The sequence below is a fragment of the Oncorhynchus clarkii genome, chromosome 6, assembly GCF_045791955.1.
Source record: "Oncorhynchus clarkii lewisi isolate Uvic-CL-2024 chromosome 6, UVic_Ocla_1.0, whole genome shotgun sequence".
Taxonomy (NCBI): Eukaryota; Metazoa; Chordata; class Actinopteri; order Salmoniformes; family Salmonidae; genus Oncorhynchus; species Oncorhynchus clarkii.
Window position 1 is genome coordinate 701499 of NC_092152.1, and position 21227 is coordinate 722725.

At 48.2% G+C, this 21227-nt stretch overlaps 1 protein-coding gene across 5 annotated transcripts in view; it reads right to left on the reverse strand.

Moving 5' to 3' along the window:
- Nucleotides 1–21227, reverse strand: part of LOC139411858 (doublesex and mab-3 related transcription factor 1) — a 46873-nt gene that overhangs the window by 14753 nt on the left and 10893 nt on the right. For 3 of the 5 annotated variants that reach the window (XM_071158603.1, XM_071158600.1, XM_071158601.1), the window contains 2 exons: nucleotides 21080–21180; nucleotides 20913–20980 (listed from right to left, as the gene is read on the reverse strand). In XM_071158603.1, the coding sequence (XP_071014704.1) occupies nucleotides 20913–20980; nucleotides 21080–21180 (169 nt within the window). Of the gene's footprint in view, nucleotides 1–20912; nucleotides 21181–21227 lie in introns of all 5 variants that reach the window. The other 2 variants (XM_071158602.1, XM_071158599.1) reach the window with 2 other exon arrangements.

Genomic DNA, 21227 nt, shown 5'->3' on the forward strand with positions numbered 1-21227 from the left:
GGGGCCGAGACCTTGTAGCAGGTAGGGACGAGACCTTGTAGCAGGTAGGGACGAGACCTTGTAGCAGGTGGGGACGAGAACCATGTAGCAGGTGGGGACGAGACCATGTAGCAGGTCGGGACGAGACCATGTAGCAGGTCGGGACGAGACCATGTAGCAGGTCGGGACGAGACCATGTAGCAGGTCGGGACGAGACCATGTAGCAGTTAGGGACGAGACCATGTAGCAGGTCGGGACGAGAACCATGTAGCAGGTGGGGACGAGACCATGTAGCAGGTAAGGACGAGACCATGTAGCAGGTCGGGACGAGACCATGTAGCAGGTGGGGACGAGAACCATGTAGCAGGTGGGGACGAGACCATGTAGCAGGTCGGGACGAGACCATGTAGCAGGTCGGGACGAGACCATGTAGCAGGTCGGGACGAGACCATGTAGCAGGTCGGGACGAGACCATGTAGCAGTTAGGGACGAGACCATGTAGCAGGTAGGGACGAGACCATGCACTCTTTTCCTGAATCACCATCACTCTCCGACATCACTCTGTACTTGGGGTTTCTCTGACAACCTGTGTTTACACAGCAACTGAACTCCTGTACAGGTCTGTATTGACTGAGCAGCTGAATCAATGTGATATCATCTAGAAAGCCTTTTATGGATTTCTAACCTAATGGGGCCTAGTGGGTTTATCGATTAGCAGTCTACATCTACCTTCCCTGAGATCATTAACATTGAAATAACACTGAGACAACCCATACAAACCTATAGTCAACGCTGTGATTACGCTGAGACAACCCATACTAACCTATAGTCAACGCTGTGATTACGCTGAGACAACCCATACTAACCTATAGTCAACGCTGTGATTACACTGAGACAACCCATACTAACCTATAGTCAACGCTGTGATTACACTGAGACAACCCATGTGAAATTTTATTTAGCCTTCAAAATAAAAGTCCAGAATTTAAACTGACGCAAACAGATCCAAATAGTGGAATCATGTGGTTATAAATTCAACAAAATACAATAATTTGTTAGTTTTTGGGGGGTTGAATTATCAGTTGAAATCATACTGTAGATGCATTTGATTTCTGAACTGGTGGCATACTGTAGACCGTGCACAGCCTTGCTGATTTCTGAACTGGTGGCATACTGTAGACCTTGTGGGGCCTTGCTGATTTCTGATTTGGGGGCATACTGTAGACCGTGTACAGCCTTGCTGATTTCTGAATTGGGGTCATGCTGTAAACCTTGTACAGCCCTGCTGATTTCTGAATTGGGGGCATACTGTAGACCGTGTACAGCCCTGCTGATTTCTGAATTGGGGTCATGCTGTAAACCTTGTACAGCCCTGCTGATTTCTGAATTGGGGGCATACTGTAGACCTTGTACAGCCCTGCTGATTTCTGAATTGGGGGCATACTGTAGACCTTGTACAGCCTTGCTGATTTCTGAATTTGGGGGCATACTGTAGACTGTGTACAGCCTTGCTGATTTCTGAATTGGGGGCATACTGTAGACCGTGTACAGCCCTGCTGATTTCTGAATTGGGGGCATACTGTAGACCGTGTACAGCCCTGCTGATTTCTGAATTGGGGGCATACTGTAGACCTTGTACAGACTTGCCCATGGATCTTGGGTGCCTGAAATGTTAACAACTGTGAAGACATGATGGGCAACACCTGGAAGGGGGTTGGAGATAATCACAAAGACAGGTGAAACCGATCAGGGTGTGACACATTCATATTGCAATATATGGGCGGCAGGTTGCCTAGTGATTAGAGCGTTGGGCCAGTAACCGAAAGGTTGCTAGATTGAATCCCCGAGCTGACAAAGTAAAATCTGTCGTTATGCCCCTGAACAAGGCAGGTAACCCACTGTCCCTAGGTCGTCATTGTAAATAAGAATCTGTTCTTAAATGGCTTGGCTAGTTAAATAAGGTTAAATAAAATGTGCAGCCTTACCTATGGATCTTGGGTCGTGAAATGGAGAATCGGCCCACTCATTGACACCCACAGAACACTACTGTGAAGAGAAATATTGAGGTCGGAGCTCTTATTGCAGAACTTTTGTAAACTCTTCACAGTTAAAGTCCTGCAATAAGAGCTACAACACTAATATGTGTGTATACTCTTCACAGTTGTGTTCTGTGGGTGTCACTGAATAAGCTGATACCCCATTTCATTGATCCACAATCTATAGGCAAGGCTGTACAGTGGAATATAATTATCCCCCCAATGCAATGATGAAGTCTCATATATCCACAGTGTGATAGTCTCATATATCCACAGTGTGATAGTCTCATATATCCACAGTGTGATAGTCTCATATATCCACAGTGTGATAGTCTCATATATCCACAGTGTGATAGTCTCATATATCCACAGTGTGATTTCAACTGATTTGTCCTTTTTTTTGTCAAATTAACAGATTATTGTATTTTGTTGAATTTATACAACACTTCAAACTTGTTAAACATTATCTGGTCCAAATAAGCTTTGATTCCAGTATCTGTATCAGTTTGTGACGGGCTCAATAAAATACTTTTATTTTGAAGGCGAACTGCAAATTCCACTTTTGTGGCTAGCTTCACTATGGCTAGTTTCACATAGGTTGTGCTCCTGAATATTTGCTGTGTAAAGGTGATACAAATGTCATTAATTAGCCAGCTACAGTATCTTGAAACTGCTGGGGTAAAGCTAGCTAACATTAGCTTACTCCCATCATCAGAGTTCACTAGCTAGGTTTCTAGAAAACCATTAGTTTTAAGTTTCAATGTCACAAGTACAGTGAAATGCCTTTCTCACAAACTCAAAACCCAGCAATCAATAATCAACAACAATGAGTTCAGTTAATACCATACTATATACAGGGTCAGTCAATACCATACTATATACAGGGTCAGTTATTACCATACTATATACAGGGTCAGGTTAATACCATACTATATACAGGGTCAGTTAATACCATACTATATACAGGGTCAGTTAATACCATACTATATATAGGGTCAGTCAGTACCATACTATATACAGGGTCAGTTAATACCATACTATATACAGGGTCAGTTAATACCATACTATATATAGGGTCAGTCAGTACCATACTATATACAGGGTCAGTTAATACCATACTATATACAGGGTCAGTTAATACCATACTATATATATAGGGTCAGTCAGTACCATACTATATACAGGGTCAGTTAATACCATACTATATATAGGGTCAGTCAGTACCATACTATATACAGGGTCAGTTAATACCATACTATATACAGGGTCAGTTAATACCATACTATATACAGGGTCAGTTAATACCATACTATATATAGGGTCAGTCAGTACCATACTATATACAGGGTCAGTTAATACCATACTATATACAGGGTCAGTTAATACCATACTATATACAGGGTCAGTTAATACCATACTATATATAGGGTCAGTTAATACCATACTATATACAGGGTCAGGTTAATACCATACTATATACAGGGTCAGTTAATACCATACTATATACAGGGTCAGGTTAATACCATACTATATATAGGGTCAGTTAATACCATACTATATACAGGGTCAGGTTAATACCATACTATATACAGGGTCAGTTAATACCATACTATATACAGGGTCAGGTTAATACCATACTATATATAGGGTCAGTTAATACCATACTATATACAGGGTCAGTTAATACCATACTATATACAGGGTCAGTTAATACCATACTATATACAGGGTCAGTTAATACCATACTATATATAGGGTCAGTTAATACCATACTATATACAGGGTCAGTTAATACCATACTATATACAGGGTCAGTTAATACCATACTATATATAGGGTCAGTTAATACCATACTATATACAGGGTCAGTTAATACCATACTATATACAGGGTCAGGTTAATACCATACTATATACAGGGTCAGTCAATACCATACTATATACAGGGTCAGTCAGTACCATACTATATACAGGGTCAGTTAATACCATACTATATACAGGGTCAGTTAATACCATACTATATACAGGGTCAGTTAATACCATACTATATACAGGGTCAGTTAATACCATACTATATACAGGGTCAGGTTAATACCATACTATATACAGGGTCAGGTTAATACCATACTGTATACAGGGTCAGTTAATACCATACTATATACAGGGTCAGTTAATACCACACTATATACAGGGTCAGTTAATACCATACTATATACAGGGTCAGTTAATAACATACTATATACAGGGTCAGTTAATACCATACTATATACAGGGTCAGGTTAATACCATACTATATACAGGGTCAGGTTAATACCATACTATATACAGGGTCAGTTAATACCATAAGGAGACAGGGATACTGGAGTGATGGAGGTAGATATGTATAGGGGGAATGAGACAGGGATACTGGAGTGATGGAGGTAGATATGTATAGGGGGAAGGTGACTATATACAGGGTCAGTATCACATTAACAATGTACAGGGATACTGGAGTGATGGAGGTAGATATGTATAGGGGGAAGGTGACTATATACAGGGTCAGTTCCAGTACCATATTAACAATAAAGATACAAGGCCTCACTCCCCCCTACCTGAGATATCTACTGCAGCCCTCATCCTCCACATACAACACCCGTTCTGCCAGTCACATTCTGTTAAAGGTCCCCAAAGCACACACATCCCTGGGTCACTCCTCTTTTCAGTTCGCTGCAGCTGGCGACTGGAACGAGCTGCAACAAACACTCAAACTGGACAGTTTTATCTCAATCTCTTCATTCAAAGACTCAATCATGGACCCTCTTACTGACAGTTGTGGCTGCGTTGTGTGATGTATTGTTGTCTACCTTCGTGCCCTTTGTGCTGTTGTTTGTACCATTAATGTTTGTACCCTGTTTTGCGCTGCTACCATGTTGTTGTTATGTTGTGTTGCTCCCATGTTGTGTTGCTACCATGTTGTTGTTATGTTGTGTTGCTACCATGTTGTTGTCATGTTGTTCTGCTACCATGTTGTGCTGCTACCATGTTGTTGTTATGTTGTGTTGCTACCATGTTGTGTTGCTACCATGTTGTTGTCATGTTGTTCTGCTACCATGTTGTGCTGCTACCATGTTGTTGTCATGTTGTGTTGCTACCATGTTGTTATGTTGTGTTGCTACCGTGTTGTTGTTATGTTGTGTTGCTACCATGTTGTTGTTATGTTGTGTTGCTACCATGTTGTGTTGCTACCATGTTGTTGTCATGTTGTGCTTCTACCATGTTGTGCTGCTACCATGTTGTTGTCATGTTGTGTTGCTACCATGCTGTTGTTATGTTGTGCTGCTACCATGTTGTTGTTATGTTGTGTTGCTACCATGTTGCTGTTATGTTGTGTTGCTACCATGTTGCTGTTATGTTGTGTTGCTACCATGTTGTTGTTATGTTGTGTTGCTACCATGTTGTTGTTATGTTGTGTTGCTACCATGTTGTTGTCATGTTGTGCTTCTACCATGTTGTGCTGCTACCATGTTGTTGTCATGTTGTGTTGCTACCATGCTGTTGTTATGTTGTGTTGCTACCATGTTGTTGTTATGTTGTGTTGCTACCATGTTGCTGTTATGTTGTGTTGCTACCATGTTGTTGTTATGTTGTGTTGCTCCCATGTTGTGTTGCTACCATGTTGTTGTTATGTTGTGTTTCTACCATGTTGTGTTGCTACCATGTTGTGTTGCTACCATGTTGTTGTCATATTGTGCTGCTACCATGTTGTGCTGCTACCATGCTGTGTTGTCATGTTGTGTTGCTTCCATATGCTGTGTTGTCATGTGTTGCTGCCGTGCTATGTTGTTGTCTTAGGTCTCTCTTTATGTAGTGTTGTGGTGTCTCTCTTGTCGTGATGTGTGTTTTGTCCTATATTTTAATTAAATGTTTAATCCCAGCCCCGTCCCTGCAGGAGGCCGTCATTGTAAATAAGATTTTTTTCTTAACTGACTTGTCTAGTTAAGTAAAATTAAATGAAACAAGGTTAACTCAGTCTGTGTAGGTTTTTTGTTAGCTCCCAGGCAGACTAAATAACTTTTTTGCCCGCTTTGAGGACAATCCTTCACTGCAGCCGACGTGAGGAAAACATTTAAACGTGTCAACCCTCGCAAGGCTGCAGGCCCAGACGGCATCCCCAGCCGCGCCCTCAGAGCATGCGCAGACCAGCTGGCTGGTGTGTTTACGGACATATTCAATCAATCCCTATCCCAGTCTGTTGTTCCCACATGCTTCAAGAGGGCCACCATTGTTCCTGTTCCCAAGAAAGCTAAGGTAACTGAGCTAAACGACTACCGCCCCGTAGCACTCACTTCCGTCATCATGAAGTGCTTTGAGAGACTAGTCAATGACCATATCACCTCCACCCTACCTGACACCCTAGACCCACTCCCTGGGTCTCGACCACGCCCTGTGCAACTGGGTACTGGACTTCCTGACAGGCCGCCCCCAGGTGGTGAGGGTAGGCAACAACATCTCCACCCCGCTGATCCTCAACACTGGGGCCCCACAAGGGTGCGTTCTGAGCCCTCTTCTGTACTCCCTGTTCACCCACGACTGCGTGGCCACGCACGCCTCCAACTCAATCATCAAGTTTGCGGACGACACAACAGTGGTAGGCTTGATTACCAACAACGACGAGACGGCCTACAGGGAGGAGGTGAGGGCCCTCGGAGTGTGGTGTCAGGAAAATAACCTCACACTCAACGTCAACAAAACTAAGGAGATGATTGTGGACTTCAGGAAACAGCAGAGGGAACACCCCCCCTATCCACATCGATGGAACAGTAGTGGAGAGGGTAGTAAGTTTTAAGTTCCTCGGCATACACATCACAGACAAACTGAATTGGTCCACCCACACAGACAGCATCGTGAAGAAGGCACAGCAGCGCCTCTTCAACCTCAGGAGGCTGAAGAAATTTGGCTTGTCACCAAAAGCACTCACAAACTTCTACAGATGCACAATCGAGAGCATCCTGTCGGGCTGTATCACCGCCTGGTATGGCAACTGCCCCGCCCACAACCGTAAGGCTCTCCAGAGGGTAGTGAGGTCTGCACAACGCATCACCGGGGGCAAACTACCTGCCCTCCAGGACACCTACACCACCCGATGTCACAGGAAGGCCATAAAGATCATCAAGGACAACAACCACCCGAGCCACTGCCTGTTCACCCTGCTATCATCCAGAAGGCGAGGTCAGTACAGGTGCATCAAAGCTGGGACCGAGAGACTGAAAAACAGCTTCTATCTCAAGGCCATCAGACTGTTAAACAGCCACCACTAACATTGAGTGGCTGCTGCCAACACACTGACTCAACTCCAGCCACTTTAATAATGGGAATGGATGGGAAATGATGTAAAATATATCACTAGCCACTTTAAACAATGCTACCTAATATAATGTTTACATACCCTACATTATTAATCTCATATGTATACGTATATACTGTACTCTATATCATCTACTGCATCCTTATGTAATACATGTATCACTGGCCACGTTAACTATGCCACTTTGTTTACATACTCATCTCATATGTATATACTGTACTCGATACCATCTACTGTATCTTGCCTATGCCGCTCTGTACCATCACTCATTCATATATCTTTATGTACATATTCTTTATCCCTTTACACTTGTGTGTATAAGGTAGTAGTTTTGGAATTATTAGTTAGATTACTTGATGGTTATTACTGCATTGTCGGAACTAGAAGCACAAGCATTTCACTACACTCGCATTAACATCTGCTAACCATGTGTATGTGACAAATACATTTGATTTGATACTACCACTACTACCACCACTACCACCACCACTACCACCACCACCACTACTACTACCACCACCACCACTACCACTACCACTATTAATACCACTACAACTAATAGTACTACCACTACTACAACTATTACTACCACTACCACCACCACTACTCCTGCCACTACAACTAATAGTACTACCACTACTACAACTATTACTACCACTACTACTACCACGACTACAACCACCACTACCACTACTACCACCATTACTACTACCACCACCACTACCACTACTACTACCAATACCACCCTTACCACTACCACCACTATTACTACCATTGCTATCACTACCACTACTACCACTACCACCACCACTATTACTACCACTACTACCACTACCACCACTATTACTACCACTACTACCACCACTATTACTACCACTACCACCACTATTACCACTACCACCACGATTACTACCACTACTACCACCACTATTACTACCACTACTACCACCACCCTACCACCACCACAATTACTACCACTACTATTACTACCACTACTACCACCACCACTACTATTACTACCACTACTACCACCACTATTACTACCACTACTACCACTACTACCACCACCACTACCACCACTACCACCACCACTATTACTACCACTACTATTACTACCACTACCACTACCACCACCACTACCACTACTATTACTACCACTACCACTACTACCACCACCACTATTACTACCACTACTATTACTACCACTACTACCACCACTATTACTACCACTACTACCACTACTACCACCACCACTACCACCACTACCACCACCACTATTACCACCACTACTATTACTACCACTACTCTCACTATTACTACCACTACTACTACCACCACTATTACTACCACTACCACCACTACTACCACTACCACTACTACCACCACTATTACTACCACTACTACCACTACCACCACTATTACTACCACTACTACCACTACCACCACTATTACTACCACTACTACCACCACCACTACCACCACCACTATTACTACCACTACTACCACCACTACTACCACTACTACCACTACTATTACTACCACTACCACCACTATTACTACCACTATCACCACTATCACCACTACCACCACGATTACTACCACTACTACCACCACCACTACTACCACTACCACCACTACTACCACTACCACTACTACCACCACTATTACTACCACTACTACCACCATCACTATTACTACCACTACTACCACCACGACTATTACTACCACTACTATTACTACCACTACTACCACCACCACTACTATTACTACCACTACTACCACCACTATTACTACCACTACTACCACCACCACTACTATTACTACCACTACTACCACCACTATTACTACCACTACTACCACCACTATTACTACCACTACTACCACCACCACTACTATTACTACCACTACTACCACCACTATTACTACCACTACTACCACCACCACTACCACCACCACTATTACTACCACTACTATTACTACCACTACTACCACCACCACTACTATCACTACCACTACTACCACTATTACTACCACTACCACCACTACCATTACCACCACTATTACGACCACTGCTACCACCACTATTACTACCACCACCACTACCACCATTATTACTACCACTACTACCACCACTTCTACCATCACTACCATTAACACCACTATTACGAGCACTACTACCACCACTACCACCGCTACCACCACCACTACCACCACTACTACCACTATTACTACCACCACCACTACCACCACTATTACTACCACCACTACTACTACTACTAACACCACTACAACTAATAGTACTACCATCACCACTACTACCACTACCACCACTATTACTACCACGACTACCACAACTACCACTACCAGGTAAGGAAGTGCTGGGGGTGAGGTGAGGCAGGGGTGGGGAGTGAGGTGAGGTAAGCCTGGGGGGGGAAGTGAGGCAGGGCTGGCGGGTGAGGCAGGGAGGTGAGGTAAGGCAGGGCTGGGCTGGGCTGGGGGGTGGGGCGAGGCAGGGCTGGGGGGTGAGGTAAGTAAGGGCTGGGGTGAGGCAGGGCTGGGGGATAAGGTGTGAGGGGTGGGGTGAGGAATGGCAGGGCGGGGGGATAAGGTGTGAGGGGTGGGGTGAGGCTGGGGGGGGTGAGGTAAAGCAGGGCTTGAGGGGTGAGGTGAGGCAGGGCTGGGGGGTGAGATGTGGGGGGATGGGGTGAGGAATGGCAGGGCAGGGGGATGGGGTGAGGAATGGCAGGGGGGTGAGATGAAGCAGGGCTGGGGGGTGGGTGAGGCTGGGCTGGGGGGGTGGGGTGAGGCTGGGTTGAGGTGTGGCTGGGCTGGGAGGGTGGGGTGAGGTGAGGCTGGGCTGAGGGGGTAGGGTGAGGTGAGGCTGGGCTGGGTGGTGGGGTGAGGATAGGCTGGGGGGGTGAGGCTGGGCTGGGGGGGTGAGGTGAAGGAAGGCTGGGCTGGGGGGGAGGTGAGGTGAGGCTGGGCTTGGGGGGTAGGGTGAGGCTGGGCTGGGGGGGTGAGGCTGGGTGAGGTGAGGCTGGGCTGGGGGGGTAAGGTGAGGCTGGGCTGGGTGAGGTGAGGCTGGGTAGGGTGAGGCTGGGATGAGGGGGTGAGGTGAGGCTGGGTGAGGTGAGGTGAGGCTGGGTGAGGTGAGGCTGGGCTGGGTGAGGTGAGGCTGGGCTGGGGGGTGAGGTGAGGCTGGTCTGGGGGGTGAGGTGAGGCTGGGCTGGGTGAGGTGAGGCTGGGCTGGGGGGTGAGGTGAGGCTGGGCTGGGGGGTGAGGTGAGGCTGGGCTGGGTGAGGTGAGGCTGGGTAGGGTGAGGTGAGGTGAGGCTGGGTAGGGTGAGGCTGGGCTGAGGGGGTGAGGTGAGGTGAGGCTGGGTGAGGTGAGGCTGGGTGAGATGAGTCTGGGTGAGGTGAGGTGAAGCTGGGCTGGGGGTGAGAGGCTGGGCTGGGTGAGGTGAGGCTGGGCTGGGTGAGGTGAGGCTGGGCTGGTGGGTGAGGTGAGGCTGGGGGGTGAGGTGAGGCTGGGCTGGGTGAGGTGAGGCTGGGCTGGGTGAGGTGAGGTGAGACTGGGTGAGGTGAGGCTGGGCTGGGTGAGGTGAGGCTGGGTAGGGTGAGGTGAGCCTGGGCTGGGTGAGGTGAGGCTGGGTAGGGTGAGGCTGGGCTGAGGGGGTGAGGTGAGGCTGGGTGAGGTGAGTCTGGTTGAGGTGGGGTGAGGTGAGGCTGGGCTGGGGGGTGAGAGGCTGGGCTGGGTGAGGCTGGGCTGGGGGGTGAGGTGAGGCTGGGCTGGGTGAGGTGAGGCTGGGCTGGGTGAGGTGAGGCTGGCCTGGGTGAGGTGAGGCTGGGCTGGGGGGTGAGGTGAGGTGAGGCTGGGCTGGGAGGTGAGGCTGGGCTGGGAGGTGAGGCTGGGCTGGGTGAGGTGAGGCTGGGTGAGGTGAGACTGGGCTGGGGGGTGAGGTGAGGCTGGGCTGGGGGGTGAGGTGAGGCTGGGCTGGGTGAGGTGAGGCTGGGCTGGGTGAGGCTGGGCTGGGGGGTGAGGTGAGGCTGGGCTGGGTGAGGTGAGGCTGTGCTGGGTGAGGTGAGGCTGGGCTGGGGGGTGAGGTGAGGCTGGGCTGGGCTGGGTGAGGTGAGGCTGGGCTGGGCTGGGTGAGGTGAGGCTGGGCTGGGTGAGGTGAGGCTGGGCTGGGTGAGGTGAGACTGGGCTGGGGGGTGAGGTGAGACTAGGCTGGGGGGTGAGGTGAGCCTGGGCTGGGGGGTGAGGTGAGGCTGGGCTGGGTGAGGTGAGGCTGGGCTGGGTGAGGCTGGGCTGGGGGGTGAGGTGAGGCTGGGCTGGGTGAGGTGAGGCTGGGCTGGACTGGGTGAGGTGAGGCTGGGCTGGGGGGTGAGGTGAGGCTGGGCTGGGGGGTGAGGTGAGGCTGGGTGAGGTGAGGCTGGGCTGGGGGGTGAGGTGAGGCTGGGTGAGGTGAGGCTGGGCTGGGGGGTGAGGTGAGGCTGGGCTGGGGGGTGAGGTGAGGCTGGGCTGGGGGGTGAGGTGAGGCTGGGCTGGGGGGTGAGGTGAGGCTGGGTGAGGTGAGGCTGGGCTGGGGGGTGAGGTGAGGCTGGGCTGGGTGAGGTGAGGCTGGGCTGGGGGGTGAGGTGAGGCTGGGCTGGGGGGTGAGGTGAGGCTGGGCTGGACTGGGTGAGGTGAGGCTGGGCTGGGGGGTGAGGTGAGGCTGGGTGAGGTGAGGGGTTAAGTTGGGTTTGACTGCAGCATCACCTCTTTTCCCGTCCAGTGTATTTACGGCGCAGGGTGGCTGGGTTTTATGAAGAACACTGGGGCGCCCCGCGTGACGGATGGAGAAAGACACATGACAAGTTTCATCTCTGGGGGGGGGGTAGGACAGCGTGGCATCCTGATCCTTATTTGGCTGCTTGGTGTGTGTGTGTGTGTGTGTGTGTGTTTGGCCAACTAATGACCTGCTTTCTGCTGGGGAGTGCAGTGCTGCCGTCAGGGCTGGGAGAGAGCTGTCACACGGTGTTCCTCTTAATGTCCTCGTGTCTCAATACACAAGGAAAGAAGCCAAAGTTATTTGCACAACATGACCAAAAGTATGTGGACACCTGCTCGTCCAACATCTCATTCCAAAGTCTTGGGCATTAATATAGAGTTGGTCCCCCCCTTGCGTCCATTCAGTCACAACAGCATCACTAATGTTGGGCGATTAGGCCCGACTCGCAGTCGGAATTCCAATTCATCCCAAAGGTATTCGGTGAGGTTGAGGTCAGGGCTCTCACACCGATTTCGACCAACCAATTCTGTATGGACCTAGCATTGTGCACGGGGGCATTGTCAGGCTGAAACAGGAAAGGGCCTTCCCCAAACTGTTTTCCACAAAGTTGGAAGCACAGAATCGTCATTGTATTCTGTAGCATTAAGATTTTCCTTTACTGGAACTAAGGGGCCCGAACCACGAAAACACAGCCCCAGACCCGTATTCCTCCACCACCAAACTTTACAGTTGGCACTATATGCTTTTGGGCTGGTAGTGTTTCCCTAGCATCCACTAAACACAGTTTCGTACATCGGACTGCCAGATGGTGAAGCGTGATTCATCACTTTCCACTGCTCCAGACTCAAATGGTTTACATCACTCCAGCCGACGCTTGGCATTGAACACGGTGATCTTAGGCTTGTGTGCGGCTGCTCGGCCATGGAAACCCATTTCATGAAGCTCCCGATGAACAGTTTTTGTGCTGACGTTGCTTCCAGAGGCAGTTTGGAACTCAGTAGTGAGTGTTGCAACCAGGACAGACAATGTTTTTGCGCTTTGCGCTTCAGCACTCGGCGGTCCCGTTCTGTGAGCTTGCGTGGCCTACCACTTTGGGGCTGAGCCGTCCTAGACGTTTCCACCATAACAGCACTTACAGTTGACCGGGGCAGCTCTAGCAGGGTAGACATTTGATGAACTGAACTTGTTGGAAAAGTGGCATCCTATGACGGTGCCACGTTGAAAGTCACTGAGCTCTTCAGTAAGGCCATTCTACTGCAAATGTTTGTCAATGGAGATTGCATGGCGGTGTGCTCCATTTTATACATCTGTCAGCAACGGGTGTGGTTGAATTAGCCAAATGCACTAATTTGAAGGGGTGTCTACATTCTTTTTTATATATAGTGGATATTTTGATATCAAATTATAACATGACATTATAAAAAGACAGACTCTTCTTCTGTGTCTAGAACACTGACGTGTCTTTCTTCAACTGAACATAATGACCACATTATTCTCATTCAACAAGACTAGCATCTTCATTCTAATATCGACCCAGTCTTTCCCTCCCAGTGAGTCCCTTGGCCAGCTAGGTGGAATGTCAAGGACAGGGTCCGAGGAGTGCCGGTCCGGTGGAGGCATTGTGTTCTGGGGGTTAGGTACAGCACAGAACAACGTCAACGGCACAGTGCCCGCCTGGGAACCGGCAGAGGGGAGGCAAGGATCTGGCACTAGCTGTGCTGCCGGTATCTGGTAGTGACAGACATAGTGGCCTGTTGGTGTGGTGCCACAGGGGAGAGAGGAGGAGGAGGAGGAGACGAGGAGGAGGAGAGAAGAAGTAGAAGGAGGAGAGGAAAGAGGAAGAGAAGGAGGAGAGAGGAAGAGAGAGGAAGAGGAGGAGAGAGGAAGAGAAGGAGGAGAAGGGAGGAAGAGGAGAGTGGAAGAGCAGAGAGGAGGAGGAGGAGGAGGAGGAGGAGAGAGGATGAGAGAGGAAGTGAGGAAGAGGAAGAGAAGGAGGAGATAGAGAGAGGAGGAGGAGAGAGGAAGAGAAGGAGAAGGAGGAGGAGAGAGGAAGAGGAGAGGAAAAGAAGAGGAAGAGGAAGAGAAGGAGGAAGAGGAGAAGGAGGAGAGAGGAAGAGGAGAGAGAAGGAAGTGGAGAGAAGAGGAGGAGAGGCAGAGAAGGAGAAAGAGGAGAGAGGAAGAGGAGGAGAAGTAGGAGGAAGAGGAGAGAGGAGGAGGAAGAGGAGGAGGAAGAGGAAGAGAAGGATGAAGAGGAGAAAGGAAGAGAAAGAGGAGGAGGAAGAGGAGAGGAAGAGAAGGATGAAGAGGAGAAAGGAAGAGAAGGAGGAGGAAGAGGAGAAAGGAAGAGAAGGAGGAGGAAGAGGAGAGAGGAAGAGAAGGAGGAGGAGGAGGAGAGAGGAAGAGAAGAAGAGAGAGGAAGAGAAGGAAGAGTGAGGAAGAGGAGAGGAAGAGGAGGAGAGGAAGAGAAGGAGAGAGGAAGAGAAGGAGGAGGAGAGAGGAAGAAGAGAGAGAAGGAGAAAGAGGATAGAGAAGGAGGAAGAGGAGAGAGGAGAAGGAGGTGGAAGAGGAGAGAGGAGGAGGAAGAGGAGAGAGGAAGAGAAGGATGAAGAGGAGAAAGGAAGAGAAGGAGGAGGAAGAGGAGAGAGGAGGAGAATGAGGAGAGAGGAGGAAGAGGAGAGAGGAAGAGAAGGATGAAGAGGAGAATGGAAGAGAAGGAGGAGAAGGAGGAGGAAGAGGAGAGAGGAGGAGGAAGAGGAGAGATGAAGAGGAGAGAGGAAAAAGGAGAGGAGGTGAAAGAGAAGAGAGAAAGAGAGGAAGAGGAGAGAGGAGGAGAATGAGGAGGAAGATGAGAGACAGGAGAAGAGAGAAAGAGGAGACAGGAAGAGAAAGAGAAGGAAGATGAGAGAGTAGGAGAAGAGGAAGAGGAGAGAGGAAAAGGAGAGAGTAGGAGAAAGAGGAGAGAGAAGGATGAGGAGGATGTAGAGGAGAGGAAGAGGAGAGAGGAAGAGATGAATGAGGAGGGTGAGGGGAGGAGCAGGAGAGGAGGGGAACACTACTCTGATCTGAACCCTGTTTAGATAACCAGGCCGACTGACTGTGCAGGACTGTACAAGGTCAATGTGCCAAACTGTACCTCCTTACTGCAAACAGACAAGCTCCAAAACAACTGGAAGGTCTTGTGATTAGTATACTAGAAATACAACACAACTAAGAACCACCATATCCATGTACAACACACAGAGTAAAGAAGAGCTGCCACCCCCACCCCTTGGCTGCACCCTCTCTAATGTAGTGTACCCTGCGTGCACAACCCACGTGGAATTCCTGGTCTAACATGCTGACCAGACCGGACACAACCCACGTGGAATTCCTGGTCTAACATGCTGACCAGACCGGACACAACCCACGTGTAATTCCTGGTCTAACATGCTGACCAGACCGGACACAACCCACGTGTAATTCCTGGTCTAACATGCTAACCAGACCGGACACAACCCACGTGGAATTCCTGGTCTAACATGCTGACAAGACCGGACACAACCCACGTGTAATTCCTGGTCTAACATGCTGACCAGACCGGACACAACCCACGTGGAATTCCTGGTCTAACATGCTGACCAGACCGGACACAACCCACGTGGAATTCCTGGTCTAACATGCTGACCAGACCGGACACGTCGCGAGCGTGGCAAAATACATTTAGAAACCCACGTTATTAAATTATTACACCCACACTGCTCGCGCGCGCCAACGACCGTCTGCGATGCCAAGACCTAAAATAGAAGTCCTTTCTATTTCTGACGCAGATCGCTCTGCAAGTCCTGCCTCTCTCATCTCCTCATTGGTTTATAGAAGCAGGTGCCATCTCCTCATTGGTTATACCCACGTGGGTGATTGAAAGACAAACTGTTTTGCCGGTCGTCGTGGTAATACAATGAACGTTTAGATGCGATCACCATATAAGTTAAACGATGAAAAAGCCTGGAAGGAGGAGAGATGACTAGAAACGATTTGGTTGGCCATTTTATGTGTGGATTAATTGTCGGAGTAGAAGACCTTGTGCATTTCAGGTAAAATAACAACTCAATGTTTATATCCCAGGACAAATTAGCTAGCAAGTGCAAGCTAACTAGCTAAATTGCCATACATGTTTAATGCTTTTCGACCTGTCCCCAAATTAATGTAATTGGTTCAGAGTTTGTTTTGATATTTTAACCTGCATGTCGTGATCGCGTTTGGTATGCGGGGGCAAAATAAATGTATGCACGATGGTGAACGATGGTGCACGCGCGCAGCCGGTTTGGGTTCCGTGTAAGGCAGCGTTTGGAACTGCAGATCTGTGGTCAAGAACGCAGAGTTCATCTCAGCCTATACTGCTCTTCATTCCCTTGACTTTTTGGCCCTGATAAAGACATGAATTAACCCAGAGAACACTGCCACTCCAGCTGCTTTCTCTTCGTCTTCTCCTACCTGTCCATTTCCTCTTCAACCTGTCCATTTCATCTTCTACCTGTCCATCTCCTCTTCTACCTGTCCAGCTCCTCTCCTACCTGTCCATCTCCTCTTCTACCTGTCCATTTCCTCTTCTACCTGTACATCTCCTCTTCTACCTGTCAATTTCCTCTTCAACCTGTCCATCTCCTCTTCTACCAGTCCATCTCCTCTTCGACCTGTCCATCTCCTCTTCGACCTGTCCATCTCCTCTTCTACCAGTCCATCTCCTCTTCTACCTGTCAATTTCCTCTTCAACCTGTCCATCTCCTCTTCGACCTGTCCATCTCCTCTTCGACCTGTCCATCTCCTCTTCTACCAGTCCATCTCCTCTTCTACCTGTCAATTTCCTCTTCAACCTGTCCATCTCATCTTCTACCTGTCCATCTCCTCTTCTACCTGTCCATTTCCTCTTCTACCTGTACATCTCCTCTTCTACCTGTCAATTTCCTCTTCAACCTGTCCATCTCCTCTTCTACCAGTCCATCTCCTCTTCGACCTGTCCATCTCCTCTTCGACCTGTCCATCTCCTCTTCTACCAGTCCATCTCCTCTTCGACCTGTCCATCTCCCCTTCTACCTGTCCATCTCCTCCCTCAACTGTCCATCTCCTCTCACCTGTCCATCTCCTCTTCTACCTGTCCATCTCCTCTCTCACCTGTCCATCTCCTCTCACCTGTCTATCTCCTCTCACCTGTCCATCTCCTCTTCTACCTGTCCATCTCCTCTTCTACCTGTCCATCTCCTCTTCTACCTGTCCATCTCCTCTTCTACCTGTCCATCTCCTCTTCTACCTGTCCATCTCCTCTCTCACCTGTCCATCTCCTCTCACCTGTCTATCTCCTCTCACCTGTCCATCTCCTCTTCTACCTGTCCATCTCCTCTTCTACCTGTCCAGCTCCTCTTCTACCTGTCAATTTCCTCTTCAACCTGTCCATCTCCTCTCACCTGTCCATCTCCTCTTCTACCTGTCCATCTCCTCTTCTACCTGTCCATCTCCTCTTCTACCTGTCCAGCTCCTCTTCTACCTGTCAATTTCCTCTTCAACCTGTCCATCTCCTCTTCTACCAGTCCATCTCCTCTTCGACCTGTCCATCTCCTCTTCTACCTGTCCATCTCCTCTCATCTGTCCATCTACTTCCACCTGTCCAATATCTACATTACTATATCTGGAGGGCTAAATCTGACTAACCTAGCAATATCTGCATTACAATATCTACATTACTATATCTGGAGGGCTAAATCTGACTAACCTAGCAATATCTGCATTACAATATCTACATTACTATATCTGCATTACTATATCTGCATTACCACTACCACCACTACCACTACCACCATGTACTTACCCCCATACTCTCCGTTCCTTAACCCAATTTAGGATTTTTTCTCCAAATGGAGGTGTAAGGTATATGATAGGCGCCCTCACAAACAAGCCACCCTTCTCCAGGCCTGGATTCACCATGCAATGACATCACGGCAGACCAGTGTCAGGCCTGGATTCACCCGAAGATTCTTCCCAAGATGTTTGGCCAATGAAAACATCCATTGTGATGTGGATGAGAACCTGTGGCCAACTCCACAAGACACAGTTGATGGAAATATAAAAGTACAGTAATCAATCCTTTGTTTTGCTTTTTACAGTAAGCCAGGTGAGGCACACTGCAGTGATGTTTTACAGTAAGCCAGGTGAGGAACACTGCGGTTGACGTTTAACAGTAAGCCAGGTGAGGCACACTACAGTGATGTTTTACAGTAAGCCAGGTGAGGCACACTGCAGTGATGTTTTACAGTAAGCCAGGTGAGGCAAACTGCAGTGATGTTTTACAGTAAGCCAGGTGAGGAACACTGCAGTGATGTTTTACAGTAAGCCAGGTGAGGCACACTGCAGTGATGTTTTACAGTAAGCCAGGTGAGGCACACTGCAGTGATGTTTTACAGTAAGCCAGGTGAGGCACACTGCAGTGATGTTTTACAGTAAGCCAGGTGAGGAACACTGCAGTGATGTTTTACAGTAAGCCAGGTGAGGCACACTGCAGTGATGTTTTACAGTAAGCCAGGTGAGGCACACTGCAGTGATGTTTTACAGTAAGCCAGGTGAGGCACACTGCAGTGATGTTTTACAGTAAGCCAGGTGAGGCACACTGCAGTGATGTTTTACAGTAAGCCAGGTGAGGCACACTGCAGTGATGTTTTACAGTAAGCCAGGTGAGGAACACTGCAGTGATGTTTTACAGTAAGCCAGGTGAGGCACACTGCAGTGATGTTTTACAGTAAGCCAGGTGAGGCACACTGCAGTGATGTTTTACAGTAAGCCAGGTGAGGCACACTGCAGTGATGTTTTACAGTAAGCCAGGTGAGGCACACTGCAGTGATGTTTTACAGTAAGCCAGGTGAGGCACACTGCAGTGATGTTTTACAGTAAGCCAGGTGAGGCACACTGCAGTGATGTTTTACAGTAAGCCAGGTGAGGCACACTGCAGTGATGTTTTACAGTAAGCCAGGTGAGGAACACTGCAGTGATGTTTTACAGTAAGCCAGGTGAGGCACACTGCAGTGATGTTTTACAGTAAGCCAGGTGAGGAACACTGCAGTGATGTTTTACAGTAAGCCAGGTGAGGCACACTGCAGTGATGTTTTACAGTAAGCCAGGTGAGGCACACTGCAGTGATGTTTTACAGTAAGCCAGGTGAGGCACACTGCAGTGATGTTTTACAGTAAGCCAGGTGAGGAGCACTGCAGTGATGTTTTACAGTAAGCCAGGTGAGGCACACTGCAGTGATGTTTTACAGTAAGCCAGGTGAGGCACACTGCAGTGATGTTTTACAGTAAGCCAGGTGAGGAACACTGCAGTGATGTTTTACAGTAAGCCAGGTGAGGAACACTGCAGTGATGTTTTACAGTAAGCCAGGTGAGGCACACTGCAGTGATGTTTTACAGTAAGCCAGGTGAGGAACACTGCAGTGATGTTTTACAGTAAGCCAGGTGAGGAACACTGCAGTGATGTTTTACAGTAAGCCAGGTGAGGCACACTGCAGTGATGTTTTACAGTAAGCCAGGTGAGGAACACTGCAGTGATGTTTTACAGTAAGCCAGGTGAGGAACACTGCAGTGATGTTTTACAGTAAGCCAGGTGAGGCACACTGCAGTGATGTTTTACAGTAAGCCAGGTGAGGCACACTGCAGTGATGTTTTACAGTAAGCCAGGTGAGGCACACTGCAGTGATGTTTTACAGTAAGCCAGGTGAGGAACACTGCAGTGATGTTTTACAGTAAGCCAGGTGAGGCACACTGCAGTGATGTTTTACAGTAAGCCTGGTGAGGAACACTGCAGTGATGTTTTACAGTAAGCCAGGTGAGGAACACTGCAGTGATGTTTTACAGTAAGCCAGGTGAGGAACACTGCAGTGATGTTTTACAGTAAGCCAGGTGAGGCACACTGCAGTTGACGTTTTATTGTCATTTTTTCTTTTTTGTAGCTAATTATTTTTGCTTTGATTCACAGAAACCTATGTTGGGATTTTATTGTATTTCATCAATAAATGTCATATTTTGTTCAGTGATTCCACTGTGTCTGTAGAATTCTCTCTACTAGTCCTTCTACAGTGATGTATTGAAGTGTAGTACCATAATGAAACATGTATCACATATTTTGTACTACAATATTTAATGATTGTACGAACAACTACACAGTGAAACTATTGGTATCTTGTGTGTGGGTGATCTAAATGAATGTTCCTATGGTATTTCATGATTAATGAGTTATTTGAACCAATGATTCTGCAAGTACAAGGTTTCTTTAAGGATATGAATGCACAATGCAATGTTTTGAACATTGGACAGCCTGTGTTACAACTGATGACCGTTTTGTGTCTAGAGTTTTGAATAATGACCACAAGGTTCTGAAATTAGTGCCAAAGTGATTGTTAACAACTGTAGGATGACGAGTAGGACTAACAGTACAAATGGCCATAATAAAACTTGGACTTTTGACGTTATTTTTATAAGTTTTGCAGAGCCTTTGTCGTGCAGTGTGGACCTCCCCGGATGAACCCAGCCCCTCTCTGGATTCAGTGGAAATGTAAGTGTGTGTATGTATCTGTGTGTGCATAGTATGTGTGTGTGTGTGTGTGTGTGTGTATGTGTGTGTGCGTGTGTATCTTTATGTATCTCTGTGTGTGTGTGTGTGTCGTGTGTGTGTGTGTCGTGTGTGTGTGTGTGTGTGTGTGTGTGCGTGCGCGTGTGTGTGCGCGTGCATATGTGTGCGTACGTATCTCTGTGTGTATTACTCACAGGTCTGCTTGGTGTCATGGCAGGTGTTGTCCTCCAGAGAGAAGATGGGGGGAACACAGGCTGCCGTGGTCCCCAGCCCCTGACCCAATCCCTGGCCCAACCCCTGGCCCAGACCCTGGCCCAACCCCTGGCCCAGCACCTGGCCCAGACCCTGGCCCAACCCCTGGCCCAGACCCTGGCTGAGGTAGGAGGCAGAGGAATAGTAGGAATGCATTCGGTACTGAGGAGACACGTTGTGGCTGGATAGACGACTCTCGCCGTTCGGCATCTGTTTCAGACGATAACACACACACACACAGACAGGTGGGGAGAAAA